The sequence below is a fragment of the Nomascus leucogenys genome, chromosome 16, assembly GCF_006542625.1.
Source record: "Nomascus leucogenys isolate Asia chromosome 16, Asia_NLE_v1, whole genome shotgun sequence".
Taxonomy (NCBI): domain Eukaryota; kingdom Metazoa; phylum Chordata; class Mammalia; order Primates; family Hylobatidae; genus Nomascus; species Nomascus leucogenys.
Window position 1 is genome coordinate 13,339,258 of NC_044396.1, and position 19,951 is coordinate 13,359,208.

General features: G+C 41.5%; 1 protein-coding gene across 4 annotated transcripts in view; it reads right to left on the reverse strand.

The window, feature by feature from the left end:
• The window catches only part of DPY19L4 (dpy-19 like 4), a 77,864-nt gene that overhangs the window by 15,519 nt on the left and 42,394 nt on the right, over nucleotides 1–19,951 (reverse strand). For 2 of the 4 annotated variants that reach the window (XM_030795280.1, XM_030795283.1), the window contains 7 exons: nucleotides 17,113–17,247; nucleotides 13,644–13,775; nucleotides 13,149–13,247; nucleotides 12,260–12,333; nucleotides 10,406–10,564; nucleotides 8,091–8,210; nucleotides 549–669 (listed from right to left, as the gene is read on the reverse strand). In XM_030795280.1, coding sequence (XP_030651140.1) covers nucleotides 549–669; nucleotides 8,091–8,210; nucleotides 10,406–10,564; nucleotides 12,260–12,333; nucleotides 13,149–13,247; nucleotides 13,644–13,775; nucleotides 17,113–17,247 — 840 coding nt within the window. The remainder of the gene's footprint in view (nucleotides 1–548; nucleotides 670–8,090; nucleotides 8,211–10,405; nucleotides 10,565–12,259; nucleotides 12,334–13,148; nucleotides 13,248–13,643; nucleotides 13,776–17,112; nucleotides 17,248–19,951) is intronic. The other 2 variants (XM_030795282.1, XM_030795281.1) reach the window with 2 other exon arrangements.

The window sequence follows — 19,951 nt, forward strand, 5'->3', positions numbered from 1 at the left end:
TTATTTTTTAAGTTGTATGCAATGAAATGCATGACTTTGATAATCAGAATTTTTTTTTTTTTTTTTTTTTTTTTTTTTTTTTTTTTTTTTTTGAGACAAAGTCTTGCTCTGTTGCCCAGGCTGGAGTGCAGTGGTGTGATTTTGGCTCACTGCAATCTCTGCCTCCTGGGTTCAAGTAATTCTCAATTCTCAGCCTCTCGAGTAGCTGAGACTACAGGCATGCGCCACCATGCCCAGCTAATTTTTTTTTGTATTTTAAGTAGAGACAGGGTTTTACTATGTTGGCTAGGCTGGTCTCGAACTCCTGGCCTCAAGTGATCCACCCACTTCAGCCTCCCAAAGCACTTGGATTATAAGCGTGAGCCACTGCGTCCTGCCCAGAAATTATTTTTAAAAATGTTTTGCATAGGGTCTGTTTTTCTACCTGTAGGTCATCATGTAATTTACTCATGCTATTTCAATTGTATTCAATGTAGTTTCCATTTATTAGCATTTGATTTTATATAATTAGAAGAGAAACAAATACTTAACGCAAAATAATGACTCACCAACAATATTGGGTGTACGGTTCTTAATCGAAGCCACTTGAAAAGTGTCATCCAAAGTTCGGGGGAACATACACCAAATGCTGCTAACATGCACACATAAGGAATCCAGATGTACTTCAAGCTAGAAAACACAAATGGAGTCATACATGAGACATCCTGTGAACATCATTATTATCTAATTTCTCTTCTCTGAGCTCTTTCCTACTACTCACGAAAATACCAAAATGTTAAGGGACAGTGAAAAAGCTTAGCCTCTAATTTTCAGCAACAGATTGTTATCCAGTTTTTAAAAAATCAAGCAGATATGTGGGCTAGCAAATTAGGATAAAATTAAAGCATTAATACTGATGAGGATGCAGGAAAACTGTATTCTTGGAGAGAATATAAGCTATGAGAGCTTTTTCAGAAGGCAATTTGGGGGACTGGGAGTGGTGACTTATGTCCGTAATCCCAGCACTTTGGGAGGCTGAGGTGGGTGGATCACTTGAGGCCAAGAGTTTGGGAGCAGCCTGGGCAACACAGTGAAACCCCGTCTCTACCAAAACTACAAAAATTAGCCAGGCATGGTGACACATGCCTGTGGTCCCAGCTACTTGGGAGGCTGAGGCAGGAGGATCACCTAAGCCTGGGAGGCAGAGGTTGCAGTGAGCTGAGATCGTACCACTGTACTCCAGCCTGGGTGAAAAGTGAGACTCTGTCTTAAAAAAACAAAACAAAACAAAACAAAACTCTAAGATAGGCAATGCGATTTCTAGTAATGTAGCCTAAAAATATATTAGCATAAGAGTATAAAGATGGACATACAAGGGTTTTTTTTTTTTTTTTTTGAAGCGGAATCTTACTGTCGCCCAGGCTAGAGTACAGTGGTTGTGATCTTGGCTCACTGCAACCCCCGCCTTCTGGGTTCAAGTGATTCTCCTGCCTCAGCCTCCCAAGTAGCTGGGATTACAGGCACATGCCACCACGCCAAGCTAATTTCTGCATTTTTAGTAGAGACCAGGTTTCACTGTGTTGGCCAGGCTGGTCTCAAATTCCTGACCTCAAGTGATCTGCCCGCCTTGGCCTCCCAAAGTGCTGGGATTCCAGGCATGAGCCACCGCACCTGGCCACACGCAAGAGTTTTAACTATAGCATTTTGTTTTACTACCAAGAAAATTGGAAAAACAACAACAACAACAAAAACTTCTGTTCTTCAACAGGTATTGATTAAATAAATTATTATAAAAAATAAAAAAGCAAAATGCAAAACTTCATGTGCAATGTTACCCTAATTTTTGCTTTTTTTTTTTTTAATGTAGATATATGGCACAAGCAAAAATAACACCTGGGGCTGGGCGCAGTGGCTCACACCTGTAATCCCAGGACTTTGGGAGGCTGAGAGGGACAGATCACTTGAGGTCAGCAGTTTGAGACCAGCCTGGCCAACATGGTGAAACCTCGTCTCTACTGAAAATACAAAAATCTGGCCATGTGTGGTGGCTCTCGCCTGTAATCCCAGCAAATTGGGAGGCCAAGGTGGTGGATCACCTGAGGTCAGAAATTTCAGACCAGCCTGGGCAACGTGGGGAAACCCCGTCTCTACTAAAAATACAAAAAATTCGCCGGGCGTGGTGGCGGGCGCCCGTAGTCCCAGCTACTCGGGAGGCTGAGGCAGGAGAATGGCATGAATCCGGGAGGCGGAGCTTGCAGTGAGCCAAGATTGGGCCACTGCACTCCAGCCTGGGCAACACAGCAAGACTCCATCTCAAAAAAAAATAAAAAAAGAAAGATTTAAAAATTGAACTCTTAAATTAAAAAGATTAAAAATCTAGGTGTACAGAAAAAATTAACTTGTATCATTAGAAGAAAATACATTACTTTATGTTGTAGATTTTAAAGAAAACAAAAGGAGCCCATCTCCATAGGAGATGCTAACTGCTAAAAATGGAAAAGGAAAAGTTTAGAAAAATTAATAGATATCAGTGCTTAGTATAGATTATCAAGAAAAAAATAACATTTCAAGGGACAACTTTTGTAATAAGAACAACCAGACCCTTCTATGATATATTCCCTGGTGTCAAACTTGGAAGAGACTGGAAGAATCTGGGCCTAGAGTATAAATGTTAACTTCTGTGGTTTTATAAAACAGCAAAGCCATGGAATGGAGAAAATAAAGAAATATCCAGGCTGGGTACAGTGGCACATGCCTGTCATCCCAACACTTTGGGAGGCCAAGACAGTAGGATCATTTGAAGCCAGATGTTCACGACTAGCCTGGGCAACACAATTAGACCCTGTCTCTACAAAAGAATTTCTTTTTTTAATTTTTAAAAATTAAGAGGCTGGGTGCAGTGGCTCACACCTGTAATCCCAGCACTTTGGGAGGCTGAGGCGGGTGGAACACCTGAGATCAGGAGTTCAAGACCAGCCTGGCCAACATGGTGAAACCCCATCTCTAATAAAAATACAAAATTTAGCCAGGCGTGGTGGCACATGCCTGTAATCCCAGCTACTCTAGAGGCTGAGGCCGGAGAATAGCTTGAACCTGGGAGGTGGAGGTTACAGTGAGTCGAGATGGCGCCACTGTACTCCAGCCTGGGCAAGAGAACAGGACCCTGTCTCAAAAAAAAAAAAAAAAAAGGAAAGCTCTGCTCTTGTTTGCAGCTGATCTAGGGGCACAATGGTTTTGGCACACACAAAAAAATTGGAATACATGCATAGTTTTTTTCACAATATGCATTTTTCACAAACTTTTTGAAGACCCCTTGTATCCACAGTGAAATATTTTTTAGCCTTGAAAAAGAAGAAAATCCTGTCATCTTACAACATAGATGAAATTTGATGACGTGGCATTAAGTGAAATAAGCCAGTCCACAAAAAGATAAACACTATAGGATTCCGCTTACATGAGGTATCTAAAGTAAACAAATTCATAGAAATGGAAAATAAAGGCTGGGCACGGTGGCTCATGGCTGTAATCCCAGCACTTTGGGAGGCCGAGGCGGGCAGATCACCTGAGGTTGGGAGTTTGAGTCCAGCCTGACCAACATGGAGAAACCCCATCTTTACTAAAAACACAAAATTAGCTGGGCATGGTGGCGCATGCCTGTAATCCCATCTACTCAGGAGGCTGAGGCAGGAGAATCGCTTGAATCCAGGAGGTGGAGGTTGCGGTGAAGATCACAGCATCGCACTCTAGCCTGGGCAACAAGGTGAAACTCCGTCTCAAAAAAAAAAAAAAAAGAAAGAAGTGGAAAGTAAAATGGTGATTATTAGAGGTTGAGGGTGGGAAAAAAAAGAGAGTTGTTCATTGATACACAGTTTTAAATTTACAAGATGAAAATGTTCTGCAGATCTGTTGTACAACGTGTGAATATACTAAACACTGCTGAATTGTATACTTAAAAAACATTAAGATGGTAGATTTTATGTTATGTACTTTTTTATCATAATTTTAAAAAAAACTTAAATGTAGCTGGGCACAGGGGCTCACGCCTATAATCCCAACACTTTGGGAGGTTGAGGTGGGAGGATGGCTTGAGCCCAGGAGTTCAAGACCAGCCTGGGCAACATGATGAGACCTCATCTCTACAAAAACTTTAAAAAATATTAGCCAGGCATGGTGACACCAGCCTGTGGTCCCAACTAGTTGGAAGGATATCATGGGAGCATTGCTTGAGCCTGGGAGTTCGAGGGCACAGTGAGCTGTGATGGCACCACTGCACTCCAGTCTGGGTGACAGAACGAGACCGTCTTTTTTTTTTTTTTTTTTTTTTTTTTAACTAAAGACACGGCCTCACTCTGTCACCCAGACTGGAGTGCAGTGGCATGATCATGGCTCGCTGTGGCCTTGAACTCCCAGGCTGAAGCAATCCATCCACCTCAGCCTCCATAGTGGCTGGGACCACAGACGCATGCCGCCATGCCTAGCTGTTTTTTTTTTTTTTGTAGAGATGGGGTCTCGCCATGTTGCCCAGGTTGGTTTCAAACTCCTGGGCTCAAGTGATGATCTGCCTCTGTCTCCCAAATTGCTGGGATTATAGGCATAAGCCACCACACCCAGCCTGTCTCTCAAAAACACAAAAACAAGGCCAGGCGCAGTGGCTCATGCCTGTAATCCTAGCACTTTGGGAGGCTGAGTCAGGCGGATCACCTGAGGTCAAGAGTTCAAGACCAGCCTGACCAACATGAAGACACCCCATCTCTACTCAAAAAACAAAATCAGCCAGGCGTGGTGGCGCGTGCCTGTAATCCCAGCTACTTGGGAGGCTGAGGCAGGAGAATCGCTTGAACTGGGAGGCAGAGGTTGCAGTGAGCCGAGATCGTGCCACTACACTCCAGCCTGGGCGACAAAGACTTTCTCAAAAAACAAAAACAAAAAACAAAAACTTAAATATAATAATCTTCAATGCTATTAAACATTCAGTTTGTACACAAGTAACCTAATTGAAGAATTTAAAGCTCCAAACTTCTAAAGATGGTAACATTTTCTTCTTTCATCTATTAAAGAAAGATGCTCCTATATGAATTACAACTTAAGAATAATTAACTTTAATATGCAAAGGGTTTCATATATTGCCTTTTTTTTTTTTGATATGGAGTCTCACCCTGTCGCCCAGGTTGGAGTGCAGTGGCACAATCTTGGCTCACTGCAATCTCCGCCTCCCGGGTTCAAGCGATTCTCCTGCCTTAGCCTCTCAAGTAGCTGGGATTACAGGTGCCTGCCATCACACCCAGCTAATTTTTTTGTATCTTTAATAGAGACGGGGTTTCACCATGTTGGCCAGGCTAGTTTCAAACTCCTGACCTCAACTGATCTGCTCGCCTCGGGCCCCCAAAATGCTAGGATTACAGGCATGAGCCACCATGCCTGGCCTCATATATTGCCTTTTATGAAATTTATTCCCATGTATCTTATTTATTGTGCAGTAAAGGATTAACCTTGCCTAAAAAGAGATTTGGCCTTTGCCCTCAACTCCTAGGAGGTAACCTCTTGCCTGATAAGAGCATCTTCATTTGCCTGGGTCCTTTGGGTCATGCATAAGAGTCTATGCTAACAGTGTGATTTATGGTGGGAGCCTTGGAGCATGTGGTGTCAGTTCAACCTGTGAAGGGCTGAAGACTAAGGTCAGCCACACAGGCGGTCAACCACATATATATGACTGAGCCCCAATACAAACCCTAAACACAAAGCATGGGTGAGCCTCCCTGATTGACAGTACTCCGTGTGTACTGTCACACATTGTTTCTGAGAGGAAAACAGGTGCTGTCTGCACGATTCCACTGGGAGGGAACAAATGGTAGTTCTGTGCTTTGGTGTCTCCTGGACCTTGTCCTATAGGTCTCTTTCCTCTGCTGATTTTAATCTGTGTCTTTTCACTGTAACCAACTGTAACTTGAGTATGACTTTCCTAAGTTCTGTGAGTCCTTGTTAGTTATCAAGCTTGAGGGTAGTTTGGGGGACTCCCAAACTTGCAGTTGGTGACAGAAGTAAGGATGGTCTTAGGAATTTCTGACCACTGCATTCTGACCAAGCACACATTCCTAGACTGTGTGCTTCTGAGGAAGGGGGATCCTATTATGTATATAGCTATATCTCCCACTACTGCTAAAAGAGTATGAAAAAACTAAAAATGGGCTGGGCGCAGTGGCTCACGCCTGTAATCCCAGCACTTTGGGAGGCCAAGGCGGGTGGATCACCTGAGGTCAGGAGTTCGAGACCAGCCTGACCAACATGGAGAAACCCCGTCTCTACTAAAAAAATACAAAATTAGCCGGGCGTGGTGGTGCATGCCTGTAATCCCAGCTACTCGGGAGGCTGAGGCAGGAGAATCGCTTGAACCCGGGAGGCAGAGGTTGCAGTGAGCCGAGATCGTGCCATTGCACTCCAGCCTGGGTGACACGAACGAAACTCTGTCTCAAAAAAAAAAAGAAAAAACTAAAAACTTGGGCTGAATGAATACATTTTAATAAAGTTTATTAACAAGATGGCATGATTTTCTATAGAAGCAGGAACAAGGGAAGTTTAAAAACTAAAGACTTAAAAATAAATAGTGCAAGATATGTTTCAAGGATTCAAACTCCCTAAAAAATTATTACATAACTTATCTAAATATTAATATGTGAATACCTATTTTGCCTTAACAAATTTAAGGTATACAGAACACTAAAATGATCAAGCAAGTGAAATATAAAAATTCTACCTTATTGAACATTAAATGGGGCCCTATATATATATTTTGTAAATGTCATTTGCCATTAAAAGACAATAAAAGAAATGAGGTAAGGAAAGGATAAAAGGGAAAACTCCAAAGTCCTCAACAAAGCCTGCCACATGCTCCCTGTGCTTCAGCCAGACTGAGCTCCTTTTCCTCCCGCCAACAATGTGCCATGATCCTTCCTGCGCAGGCCTGGGCATATGCCATTCCCTCTACCTGCAGTACTCTTGCCTCTTTGGTTCACCTAGTCCACTCCTACTCACCCTTCAGGTCTCAGGCACTTTTTCCTTAGAGAACTTTTCTGATCTCTTTAAGTCAAATTCTGTTTTATACGTTCTTACAGCACCATGTACATCTCCTTCACTTATCAAAGTTGTAATTTTATTTTTGTATGATTGACATCTGTCACCTCCATTAGGCCATAAGTTAAATAAGGTTAGAGACTGTCTGTTCCACTATTGCTTATTGAAGTATCTTTAGCACCTAGCACAATGCCTAGAACTTGGAATATGTTCAATAGTTTTTTAACAAATGAATGAATAAGTAAATATCAGTTCATTATAATATAAACACCTTTGTAAACTCCAGATAAATTAAGAAAGTTTATAGGTTTTGAGATTTATAAAATTTTATGAATGTATTCTTGGATGTATCTACTTATTACCATTAAAAAAGACAATCTTTGTTGGGCGCAGTGGCTCATGCCTGTAATCCGAACACTTTGGGAGGCCAAGGCGGGCAGATCATGAGGTGAGGAGTTCAAGACCAGCCTGACCAATGTGGGTTAAACCCTGTCTCTACTGAAAATACAAAAAAATTAGCCAGGTGCGGTGGCGCGTGCCTGTAATCCCAGCTATTAGGAGGCTGAGACAGGAGAATTGCTTGAACCTGGGAGGCGGAGGTTGCAGTGAGCTGAGATTGCGCCACTGCACTCCAGCCTGGGCGACAGAGCGAGATTCTTAAAAAAAAAAAAAATAAAAAAAAAAGACAATCTTTGTGGGTTTTCTGACTTTTTTTTTTGAGACAGGGTCTTGCTCTGTCCCTCAGGCTAGAGTGCAGTAGCGCAATCTCCACTCATTGCAACTTCTACCTCCCAGGTTCGAGAGATCCTGCCACCTCAGCCTCCCCAGTAGCTGGGACTACGGGCGCGCACTACCACACCCAGCTAATTTTTGTATTTTTAGTAGAGACAGAGTCTCACCATGTTGGTCACACTGTCTCAAACTCCTGAACTCATGTGAGCCACCCGCCTTGGCCTCCCAAAGTGCTGGGATTACGGGCGTGAGTCACTACACTCGGCCAATAATCTTTGTAAAAACCAAGGGATCAAATAAAGTACACTTACCCTTCTATAACCATTGCAAGAGAACCCAATAAAATAGTGTGAATTACATGATAAATTATTTCTGGTCTTTCTCCAATTCGTCCATCTTCAAGAGTAACAGTTTCCTTCAGGGACTTACCACTACAAAAAGAAAATGTATTTTTTAATACTTTGAAAATATATTTGTAAAAAACCAAAGATACATTGTTTATCATCTTTGAAGGATATACCTAAAATTTTGTATTTCATCATAACAAAAAATATAGGTGATCTTTAAAATTTGGAAGTATATTCTGCTAGTTAAATACCTTACATATATCTCTAAGTTTCTGCAAATGGCTTTTAGAACCTGAAGACAACAAACTCTATGAAGACTAAAAATGAATTTTCAGAAAAATAAAAAAGGGTTGGGGCAGTGACTTACATCTGTAATCCCAGAACTTTGGGAGGCCAAAGTGGGTGGATCACTTGAGGTCAAGAGTTCGAGACCAGCCTGGCCAACATGATGAAACCCCATCTCTACTAAAATACAAAAATTAGCCGGGCGTGGTGGCGCATGCCTGTAATCTCAGCTACTCTGGAGGTTGAGGCAAAAGAATCGCTTGAACCTGGGAGGTAGAGGTTGCAGTGAGCCAAGATCACGCCACTGCACTCCAGCCTGAGTGACAGAGTAAGACTCTGTCTCCAAAAAAAAAAAAAGAAAAGAAAAGAATAATAAAGACTTGGGCCAGGTGCAGTGGCTCACGCCTGTAATCCCAGCACTTCGGGAGGCCGAGGTGGGTGGATCACAAGGTCAGGAGATTGAGACCATCCTGGTTAACATGGTGAAACCACATCTCTACTAAAAATACAAAAAATTAGCCGGGCACGGTGGCGGGCGCCTGTAGTCCCAGCTACTCAGGAGGCTGAGGCAGGAGAATGGCGTGAACCTGGGAGGCGGAGCTTGCAGTGAGCCGAGATCGCACCACTGCACTCCAGCCTGGGCAAAAGAGCGAGACTCCATCTCAAAAAAAAAAAAAAAAGAATAATAAAGATTAGTAGGTTCTTCTTCCAAGATCAATTATGAATCAACCAGCAATTGCTAAATTAATATAGTTAAATCATAATTTGAATAACTAAATTCTTAAAATGAAGAAATTATACACAACCACGTTTCAAACATGATAAAAACATCAAAGGTTAGTCAAACTTTATAGCTTTTTTTTTTTCTTTTTCTTTAAGAGATAGGGTATCACTGTGTTGCCCAGGCTGGTCTTGAACTCCTGGCCTCAAGCAATCCTCCTGCATCAGCCTCTCAAATTGTTGGAATTACAGGCACAAGCCACTGCACCTGGCCTCAAACTTTATAATTTAAAATTACTTATACTGCTAACTTCATTTAAGTTGAATAGAAGAAATTATTCTTATGCTAAGTAAAAATCTGTATAAATTAGTGAATCAGTCTGTAAAAGTTTAACTGATTATTTAAATATCAGTTATATATTAAGTCTCTAACTATATTAAATCTGGACATTACCTATTCAGATGTATAAAACTAAGTTTAGGGCTGAGCACGGTGGCTCACGCCTGTAATCCCAGCACTTTGGGAAGCCGAGGCGGGTGGATCACCTAGGTTGCGAGTTTGAGACCAACCTGACCAACATGGAGAAACCCCATCTCTACTAAAAATACAAAATTAGCTGGGCGTGGCAGCGCATGCCTGTAATCCTAGCTACTCGGGAGGCTGAGGTAGGAGAATCGCTTGAACCTGGGAGGCGGTGGTTGTGGTGAGCCGAGATTGTGCCACTGCACTCCAGCCTGGGGAACAAGAGCGAGACTCCGTCTCAAAAAAAAAAAAAAAAACCAAAAAACAAAAAACTAAGTTTAAATTTTTCTGGTCAATACAACCTTTTTTTTTTTTTTGAGAGGGAGTCTCACTCTGTCACCCAGGCTGGAGTGCAGTGGTGCAATCTCGGCTCACAACCTCTGCCTCCCGGGTTCAAGCGATTCTCCTGCCTCAGCCTCTCGAGTAGCTGGGATTACAGGCGCGCGCCATCACGCCCAGCTAATTTTTGTACTTTTAGTAGAGATGGGGTTTCATCATATTGGCCTGGCTGGTCTCAAACTCCCGACCTTGCGATCTGCTCGCTTCGGCCTCCCAAAGTGCTGGGTTTATAGGCGTGAGCCACTGCACCTGGCCAACACATCTTATAATGATATTTTCCATGTCAATGAAAAGAGAATGGAATTGGAAGCTCTAAAACAATATAAAAATATTGGAAGAATACTAAAAATAAGTATTTTATATATTTCCATAATGTATGTTAGCAATATGATTGATTCTCATAGGTACTTACTTAATCCTCCTAAAAATAACTTGCAACATAGAAAGAAAACAAATAATTAACACTAGAATATAGAAAGGTAATAAAGAAGACTGTGTCAATCGCAGAAAAAAATCTTGAGATGGTGCCTGCAGGGATTCTTGACAGAGGAGCCAATTCATTGTAAAATTCCTATAGAAGACAAAAGCATGATATTAAATTCATAGACATTTTAAACTGAACACAGAAGTATTTTTTTAATATCAGCAAAAACTAAGAAAAAACACATTTCCTAGACCCGTTTACTTATATTAGCAAGGTACTATCCTTCATAAATGAAGATAATAGTATCGTATTAGTAAACAAAGCATGTGCTCTCACCAAAGCTGCTCTAATAAATGTAAAACTGCTGCTTTTTATTACCAAGTAACGTGACCATCTCTAAAGCCCAACATAGCTTTTAGGGAATTTTGGTTTCTATCTTTATCTAGAAGACAACAATTCGGCCGGCTAACCTCTACAAATGCATTGTTGAATATGGTAGCTACTAGAGACTTGCAGTTTTTAAACAGCTGAAATGTGGCCAATTCAAATTGAGACATACTTTAAGTACAAAATACACCCAGGATTTCAAAGAAAAAAAGAGCGAAATAATGATTTGAAAAACAAAATATCTCCTTAATAATTTTTACATTGTTTACAAATTATTTTTATATATTAGAGAAAATATATTAAAATTAATTTCACTTGTTTCTTTGTATTTTTAAAAATACGACTACTAGAAAATTACAATTACATAAGTGGTTCACATATTATTATTGGATAGACCTACTGTATATTATTGACAAATGTAATTCAACTAGGACCCATTTAAAAAAGAGATACCTACTTATTAAGATAAATCATAAAATTTGAAATGTAAACCTTTTGAGCAGTATGAATCAGGATAAACATTTTTCGACTCTAAGTATGATCAACAAGACTCCTGGTTGAGCTGGGCGCGGTGGCTCACGCCTGTAATCCCAGCACTTTGGGAGGCTGAGGTGGGCAGATCACAAGTCAGGAGATCGAGGCCATCCTGGCTAACACCGTGAAACCCTGTCTCTACTAAAAATACAAAAAATTAGCCGGGCATGGTAGTGGGCGCCTGTAGTCCCAGCTACTCGGGAGTCTGAGGCAGGAGAATGGCATGCACCCGGGAGGCGGAGCTTGCAGTGAGCCGAGATCGCGCCACTGTACTCCAGCCTGGGCAACAGAGTAAGACTCCGTCTCAAAAAAAAAAAAAAAAAAAAGACTCCTGGTTGTATATATGTTTATCTGCGTCCTCATTTCTCATCCATCTCTAAACTCCAATCCTCGATCCCTAGCCGTGGGAAAAGATGTTAGAGATGGCGTGATGCTGAGGAGTGCTCACTGATGGACTGAGAATGTCTACTTCAAATCACTGGGTTTAGAACAAAATGTTAAAATTTAACAATATGGCAAACACATTCTAAGTGGTATTTTTTTTTTTTTTTAGACAGGGTCTCACTGTTGCCCAGGCTGGGGTGCACTGGCGCAATCTTGGCTCACTATGACCTCCACCTTCCAGGCTCAGGTGGTCCTCCCACCTCAGCTTCCTGAATAGCTGGGACCACAGGCATGCACCACCACAACTAGCTAATTTTTTTTTGTTTTTTTGGTTGTTTTTTTTTAGAGACGGGGTTTTGCCATGTTGCCCAGGCTGGTCTCAAACTCCCGGACTCAAGTGGTCACAATCCACCCACCTCGGCCTCCTAAAGTGCTGGGATTACAGATGTGAGCCACTATGCCTGGCCATTGAGTATTTTTTATCTTTATTGTCTAAGTGGTATCGATTTAGGTAAACTTACATAATCTAAAACTTACTTGGTCATATTTAGTCCAAATTTTACTTCAAGGAATTTCAGCATGTGCCCATTTTCTTTGTGTGGGACAAACATCTAGAAGAGAAAAACACCAGTTAAACAAAGAAATATTAGCTATGCTTACAAACACATGCTTTTCCCAATACTAGAGACAGAAAACACAAGACTACAAAACAAAAATATGAATAAATAATATATGGTACGACTATGAAGCAAGGAGATTTACTGACATAAATCAATCCCATGACCTTATGCTGAAGCATAAACTACAATGGGGTAGTAAGAACATTTCTTTTTTCTTTTCTTTTTTTATTTTTTTGAGACAGAGTTTCACTCTTGTTGCTCAGGCTGGAGTGCAATGGCAAGATCTTGGCTCACTGCAACCTCTGCCTCCCGGGTTCAAGCAATTCTCCTGCCTCAGCCTCCCAAGTAGCTGGGATTACAGGTGCACGCCACTACGCTCAGCTAATTTTTTGTATTTTTAGTAGAGACAAGGTTTCACCATGTTGGCCAAGCTGGCCTCAAACTCCTGACCTCAGGTGATCAAGAACATTTCAACCTTATCCCACCAGGCTCAAGTAACTCACCCACTCTTCTAAACACTTTTCATTTGTCTCACTTTGTTCCATATATTGCTTAATGTTAACTGGGTAATGATGACATTTTTAACTTAATGAAAAATATGCATTCCCTTTTTCTTTTTACCTATGTACAGAAAAGAATCAGAATGCTACTTTCTCACCCAATATGCTAGTTATGATTGTTGTGTAACTCAAAATTATACTGTTCAAACTCTATTACGTGCTATCTCATTATTCTCATTAAAATTTAGTACAATATATTTCATTATTCATTTTGTTTTACTATATGAATCTCAGAGAGTTACTTACCTTCATTATAATATTCAATGTTATTGTCAGAGTACACACCAAGTAAAAATTAATCACTTTTATTATTTTAGCTACAAAACTTCCTTTCTTCACATTCAGCTGTGGAGGAAAAATCATATGAACAAAGAAGTGAGGTGTTAAAAAATTAACAATTTAAAAACTAATCATAAGAATGGCCGAGCACAGTGGCTCAAGCCTGTAATCCCAGAACTTTGGGAGACCAAGGATAGGGGATTACTTGAGGTCGGGAGTTTGACACCAGCCTGGCCAAAATGGTGAAACCCGGTCTCTACTAAAAATACAAAAATTAGCTGGGTGTGGTGGCACATGCTTGTAATCCCAGCTACTTGGGAGGCTGAGGCCGGAGAATCACCTGAACCCGGGAGGCAGAGGTTGCAGTGAGCTGAGATGTACTCCAGCCTGGGCAACAGAGTGAGACTCCATCTCAAAAAAAAAAAGTCAAAATAAGAACAATAAAAAGACAATTCTAATTACCTGAAGGCACTTAGCAAGCATTAAGGCTGCTACTAAACTTAATAAAGGAGATACCAACAAAGCTGGATTCTCAAACTGTAGTAAATATCCCAGAAAGAGGGAAAATATGTAGATTTTATAAACTTCATAAACCTGTTGTGACAAAAATAAAATAAGTGAGAATAAGTTATATTTTATCATACATATTTTCCTTTGTTTTATATATATTTAACTATAATTATGCAGTAAATGCTCTACTATAATTTACAAAAGTATTATGCAAATGTTCAATCAATATTTTTAATGTTGGCCGGGCATGGTGGCTCACATCTGAAATCCCAGCACTTTCGGTGGCCAAAGTGGGTGGATCATTGAGGTCAGGAGTTCAAGACAAGCCTGGCTGACATGGTGAAACCCATCTCTATTAAAAACAAAAAAAAAATTAGCTGGGCATAGTGGCGGGAGCCTGTAATCTCAGCCACTCAGGAGGCTAAGGCACGAGAATCGCTTAACCCGGTAGGTGGAGGTTGCAGTGAGCCAAAATCGCACCACTGCACTCCAGCCTGGGCAACAGAGCAAGACTCTGTCTCAGGGAAAAAAAAAAAAAACAAAAAACAAATATATATATATATATATATATATATATACACACACACACACACACACACATATACACACACATACATACATACATATATATATATATAATATATATATATATAATAGTGTATAATGAACTTATCACTGTTTTCTTTTCTTTTTTTTTGAGACAGAGTCTTGCTCTGTCGCCTAGGCTGGAGTGCAGTGGCCTGATCTCAGCTCACTGCAAGCTCTGCCTCCTGGGTTCATGCCATTCTCCTGCCTCAGCCTCCCAAGCAGCTGGGACTACAGGGGTCACGCCCGGCTAATTTTTTTGTATTTTTAGTACAGATGGGGTTTCACCGTGTTAGCCAGGATGGTCTCGATCTCCTCACCTTGTGATCTGCCTGCCTCAGCCTCCCAAAGTCCTGGGATTACAGGCATGAGCCACCACGCCCGGCCCTTATCACTGTTTTTTTAAAACTCCCTGGAAACAAAATAAAGAGCTTTAAAAGCATCAGTGTCTAAATCAGACTGGAAGAACCTTCTTAATTTCACTTAGTTTGCCCTGTTATTAAAACTCATCTATGCAACCTCAAATTACATAAATCAAAAATCATAATTTTTATCAGCAGCCCCCAAAACCTACCCAGTGAAAATATACTGCCATGAAATGTACCATCAGAGTATTGTTTTTGGTCCAACTAGTGAGCATAACAAAGTTAAATGCAATGTTTTATTAGAAGATCTCCCAGAAAATAGTTATACGCTAAAAAACAGTCCAGGCTCGGTGGCTAACATCTATAATCCCAGCACGTTGGGAGGCAGAGGCGGGAGGATGGCTTGAGCCCAGGAGTTTTAGACCAGCCTGGCCTGGGCAACATGGCAAAACCCCATCTCTACGAAAAATAGAAAAATCACCTGGGGCTGGGCGCGGTGGCTCACGCCTGTAATCCCTGCACTGTGGAAGGCCAAAGAGAGTGGATCACTTGAGGCCAGGAGTTCAAAACCAACCTGGCCAACATGGTGAAACTCATTCTCTACTAAAAATCCAAAAAAAAATTAGCCAGATGTGGTGGGGCATGCCTGTAATCCCAGCTACTCAGGAGGCTGAGGCAAGAGAATCACTTGAACCTGGGAGGCGGAGGATACAGTGAGCCGAGATCGCACCACTACACTCCAGCCTGGGTGACAGAGCAAGACTCTGTCTCAAAAAAAGAAAAAAAGAAAAGAAAAGAAAAATCAGACGGGCACGGTGGCTGGCACGCACTTGTAGTCTCAGCTACTCAGGAGGCTGAGGTGGGAGGATTGCTTGAGCCTGGGAGGCGGAGGTTGCAGTGAGCCGTGATTGAGCCACTGCACTCCAGCCTGGGTGACGGAGTGAGACCCTGTCTCCAAAAAAGTAAAAATAAATAAACAAAAATAAAATAAAATAAAGACAGAAAAAAAAATCAGTCAATAGCCAGAGCCACTTAAAAAAAAATATATATATCTTGGCCAGGTGCGGTGGCTCACACCTGTAATTCCAAAGCTTTGGGAGGCCGAGGCAGACAGATCACAAGGTCAGGAGTTCAAGACCAGCCTGGCTAACATGGTGAAACCCCATCTCTACTAAAAATACAAAAACTAGCTGGGCATGGTGGCAGGCACCTGTAATCCCAGCTACTCGGGAGGCTAAGGCAGGAGAGTCACTTGAAGCCGGGAGGCAGAGGTTGCAGTGAGCTGAGATTGAGCCACCACACTCCAGCCTGGGCAACAGAGTGAGACTCTGTCTCAAAAAAAAAAAAAAAAAAAAGATATCTCACTGTTACAAGTCAGAACAGTAGCTACCCTGTTGGGGGTTGAAGTAATGACTGGGAGAGAGAGCATGATGGAGTCTTCTGGGTGTTGGTAATGATTTATTCCCTTTTTAAATTTTTTAGAGATGGGATCTTACCATGTTGCTCAGGCTGGTCAAGTGATCCTCCCGCCTCAGCCCCCACCCCACCCAGCTAATTTTTAAAAATTTTTTGTAGGGATAGGGTCTCACTATGTTGCCCAGGCTGGACTTGAATTCCTGGACTCAAGCAATCCTCCTGCCTTGGCCTCCTGAGTAGCTGGGACTATAGGCATGTGCCACCACACCTGGCTTATGTTCTATTTTTGATTTGGGCTCTGGTTCTACAGATGCGTGCCAGTTACCAAATAACTATCTTAGCTCCAAACTCCCCTTTCTATCCTTTGCCTGGCAATGCTGGGCCTGGGACTCTGCAATCTACATTTCTGCTTTTCCTGTTGGTTCCCTATGAAGCTCTGCCAGTAGGAAATGCTAGAGGGAAAGTGCAAGCCTGGCTCCTTCCTCTTGCTTCCTGATGGCTTGAGGGTCCTGTGATCTCACCTCAAGGATGCTTCTCACCCCAACAGAGCAATTACTTCCTATGGAAGCACTGGATGCAGCTGCAGTTTTTCCAGCACTTCAAGAACCAGCTTCATCACATCTTCCAGCTCAAGAAACCCAAGACCAGCCAGCCATAGCCACATCCTCAGACGCCTGGGTCCCATTTCTGAAGGGCCCAACTTTTGAGCAAAGCTGATATTTCTGAGCTCAAACGTCTGAGTATCAGCTCCATGAGGTCCCTGTTCTACATTTCTACGTTTTAATAATTTCATCTTTTTCCCTAGCAGTTAACTGCTTTCTGCAGTTGCGATCTCTATGAAACTTTCAGGCCCATATCACCCTTTCATTTAGCAAGTTAATGACTTTATACTTGGTTAACAATTTATATTAACTTCTCTCTGTCCAAATAACTCAAATGTTGTATGCATCGGGGTTCCCATATGAGTGTATGGATGAAGAAAAGAGAGGTTTTAAGATACAATGCCATAAATACATTTATTCTCTTAAAATCACTATTTCAAAATGCCATAATACCTTGTCACTTTGCTCCACTGAAAAGATATCTAGCAGGAATAGAGATATTGCTTGAAGAAACAGGAGATAGTGGCTATACTCCCACATCATCATAAATGTGTAAGTTGAAGCACTCATCAACAAGTAGCAAAACCTCTAGGGAAAACAATTGAAAGAAACTAAATATCAATAACTTTATTACAATAAAAGCCTATGAGACTGTTAGGTCAAAGTTGTAGCTCTGTTACTCGTTCAACTTTAAGCTATATAATTATTGAAACTTTGTTTTTAAATCACATAATTATTATTAAATCCTTACAAAAACAACAAGAGCTCAAATAAGGCACTTGAGAGAAATCAACCACTTGTCCTTCAATATTCAACATCACATTGAGAATTTCAGGAAGACAAAGGGGAAGAAAAAGAACATTCAATATAATTTTCTTTTATCCCAAAAGAAGTAAAGCAATAAATGTAAGAAAGGGTGGCATTTACTAGACCTGGCTGGTGAGCTTTTGTTATTGTGGAGGCAACTCCTTTTGCTGTGAAAATAACATTTCACTTCCATGGTGCTTCAAGTTTTAATAATTTCCTATTTTTCCCTTTGTTCCCTCAGTCCTAGTGGTGGTAGCTGCTTTCTGCAGTTGTGATCTCTATGAAACTTTCAGGCTCTTATTACCCTTTCATTTAGCAAGTTAATGACTTTATACTTGGTTAACAATTTATGTTAACTTCTCTCTGTCCAAATAACTTAAATGTTGGTATTCATCAGGTCAGAACTTATTTTCCTAAGAACTTCATTTAAATAGTCTGCTTACATCTCAGCCTATTCCACAGCCCATGTCTTTGCTTTTTTCATTTCCTGTCAACAGAAGTGTTATCTTTCCCCAGTGCCTATACTGTCGGCCATATTAAACTTTCAGCTGTTTTCCTTCGCTAAATACTAAACACAAAGGATGTCCTTGCCCTTGCTGAAAATCTGCCTGGCTAAGTCAATTCTGTCCTTCAAAATGTCATCTCCTATGTGATCCCTTAGCAAGTTACCAAGTCTGTGACAAATCCCATAACATGTTCAACAACAGCCTCTCCTTCTTCTATGGACCTGCTTTTAAATTCTGGATCCCTCCACTGGCTGTAGTGTCAAATGACCTTGTTCAGATAAGAACAGTGAAGGAGAAGGACAATAAAGGTCAGTCAAGAAACCTAAGATAAGAACTGTGCTCTCTAAAACTGAGTCTTTCATACTCAGCTGACTATACTCAAGTATAAATTCCAGAGTCAGAAATACCTCAGCCATCAGCAGATAAAATAATTTTCCAGCATCCTGAATAAGATTAAGACCAGAGAACCAAATGTAAGAAATGGCAAACTTCCACCTGTTGGGCAAATAACACCAACTGCAAAGCACAGAAGGGCTCTGACATAAGCTTCTGCTCTTCCTGTCACCATAGCTATGTGCAGGGCAAGGGTTCTGAAACCCTTCTAATGTGGAACAACCACATTATTACAGTTATTACCAGAACTGTAATAACCAGACACCACCATCCCCAGAGAAACCAGTTTCAGAAAGCAATGAAGGCTCAAATCCAGACCCAGCCTAATTAACGTACTGGGCATTTGGAGATTACTTCTGAGATTCTGGGAGAAACCTACAACATACTAAAACAAATTGTTAATTCCAAGGGTTGACTCTCAAACTACTCTAAGAGCATACAGTAAAAATGTCTTAAAGATAGAACTATGTATCAAACACAACCTGGAGAGTTAGCAAAGTTATTCCTTTCCCTGAGCATTTTCAAGGTTCTGTGCAGTCTTGCCTACCCCTGACCTTGCTTGCCATGTCTCACAGGGCTTCACTTTCACTGTGCCTGTAGTGTGAACTTTTTACACATAGGATTTATGTGATACATCAAACAGGTTTCAATAATCAACCACAATGTTTCTGAATGACTCCAGATAATTGCACAAAAGATTGAACTGAAGTTGGATATCCTGAGGCAACTGGGACCACGAAACTTAGCCTCAAGAATGGGAAGCAAAATACAAAATATGTGATTTTAAAAAAGTACATGGGCCAGGAACGGTGGCTCACACCTGTAATCCCAGTACTTTGGGAGGCTGAGGCGGGCGGATCACCTGAGGTCGGGAGTTCGAGACCAGCCTGATCATAGAGAAACCCTGTCTCTACTAAAAATACAAAATTAGCTGGGCGTGGTGGTACAGGCCAGTAACCCCAGCTACTTGGGAGGCTGAGGCAGGAGAATCGCTTGAACCCAGGAGGCAGAGGTTGCAGTGAGCTGAGATCGTGCCATTGCACTCCAGCCTGGGCAACAAGAGCAAAACTCCATCTCAAAAAAAAAAAAAGTACGTGTAGACCAGGCACAGTGGCTCACACCAGTAATCTCAGCACTTTTGAGAGGTGAAGCCAGGTGAACTTCCTGGGTTGAGTGGGGACTTGGAGAACTTTTCTGTCTTACAAGAGGATTGTAAAACGCACCAATCAGCACTCTGTAGCTAGGATTGTAAAACGCACAAATCAGAGCTCTGTAGCTAGCAAGGGGATTGTAAAATGCACCAATCAGCGCTCTGTAAAACCGCACCAATCAGCACTCTGTATCTAGCAAGAGGATTGTAAAATGCACCAATCAGTGCTCTGTAATATGCACCAATCAGCGCTCTGTAAAATGCACCAATCAGCACTCTGTAAAACGCACCAATCAGCAGGATCCTAAAAGTAGCCAATCACAGGGGGGATTGAAAAAAGGGCAGTCTGATAGGACAAAAATGGAACATGGGAGGGGACACATAAGGGAATAAAAGCTGGCCACCCCAGCCAGCAGCAGCAAACCACTTGGGTACC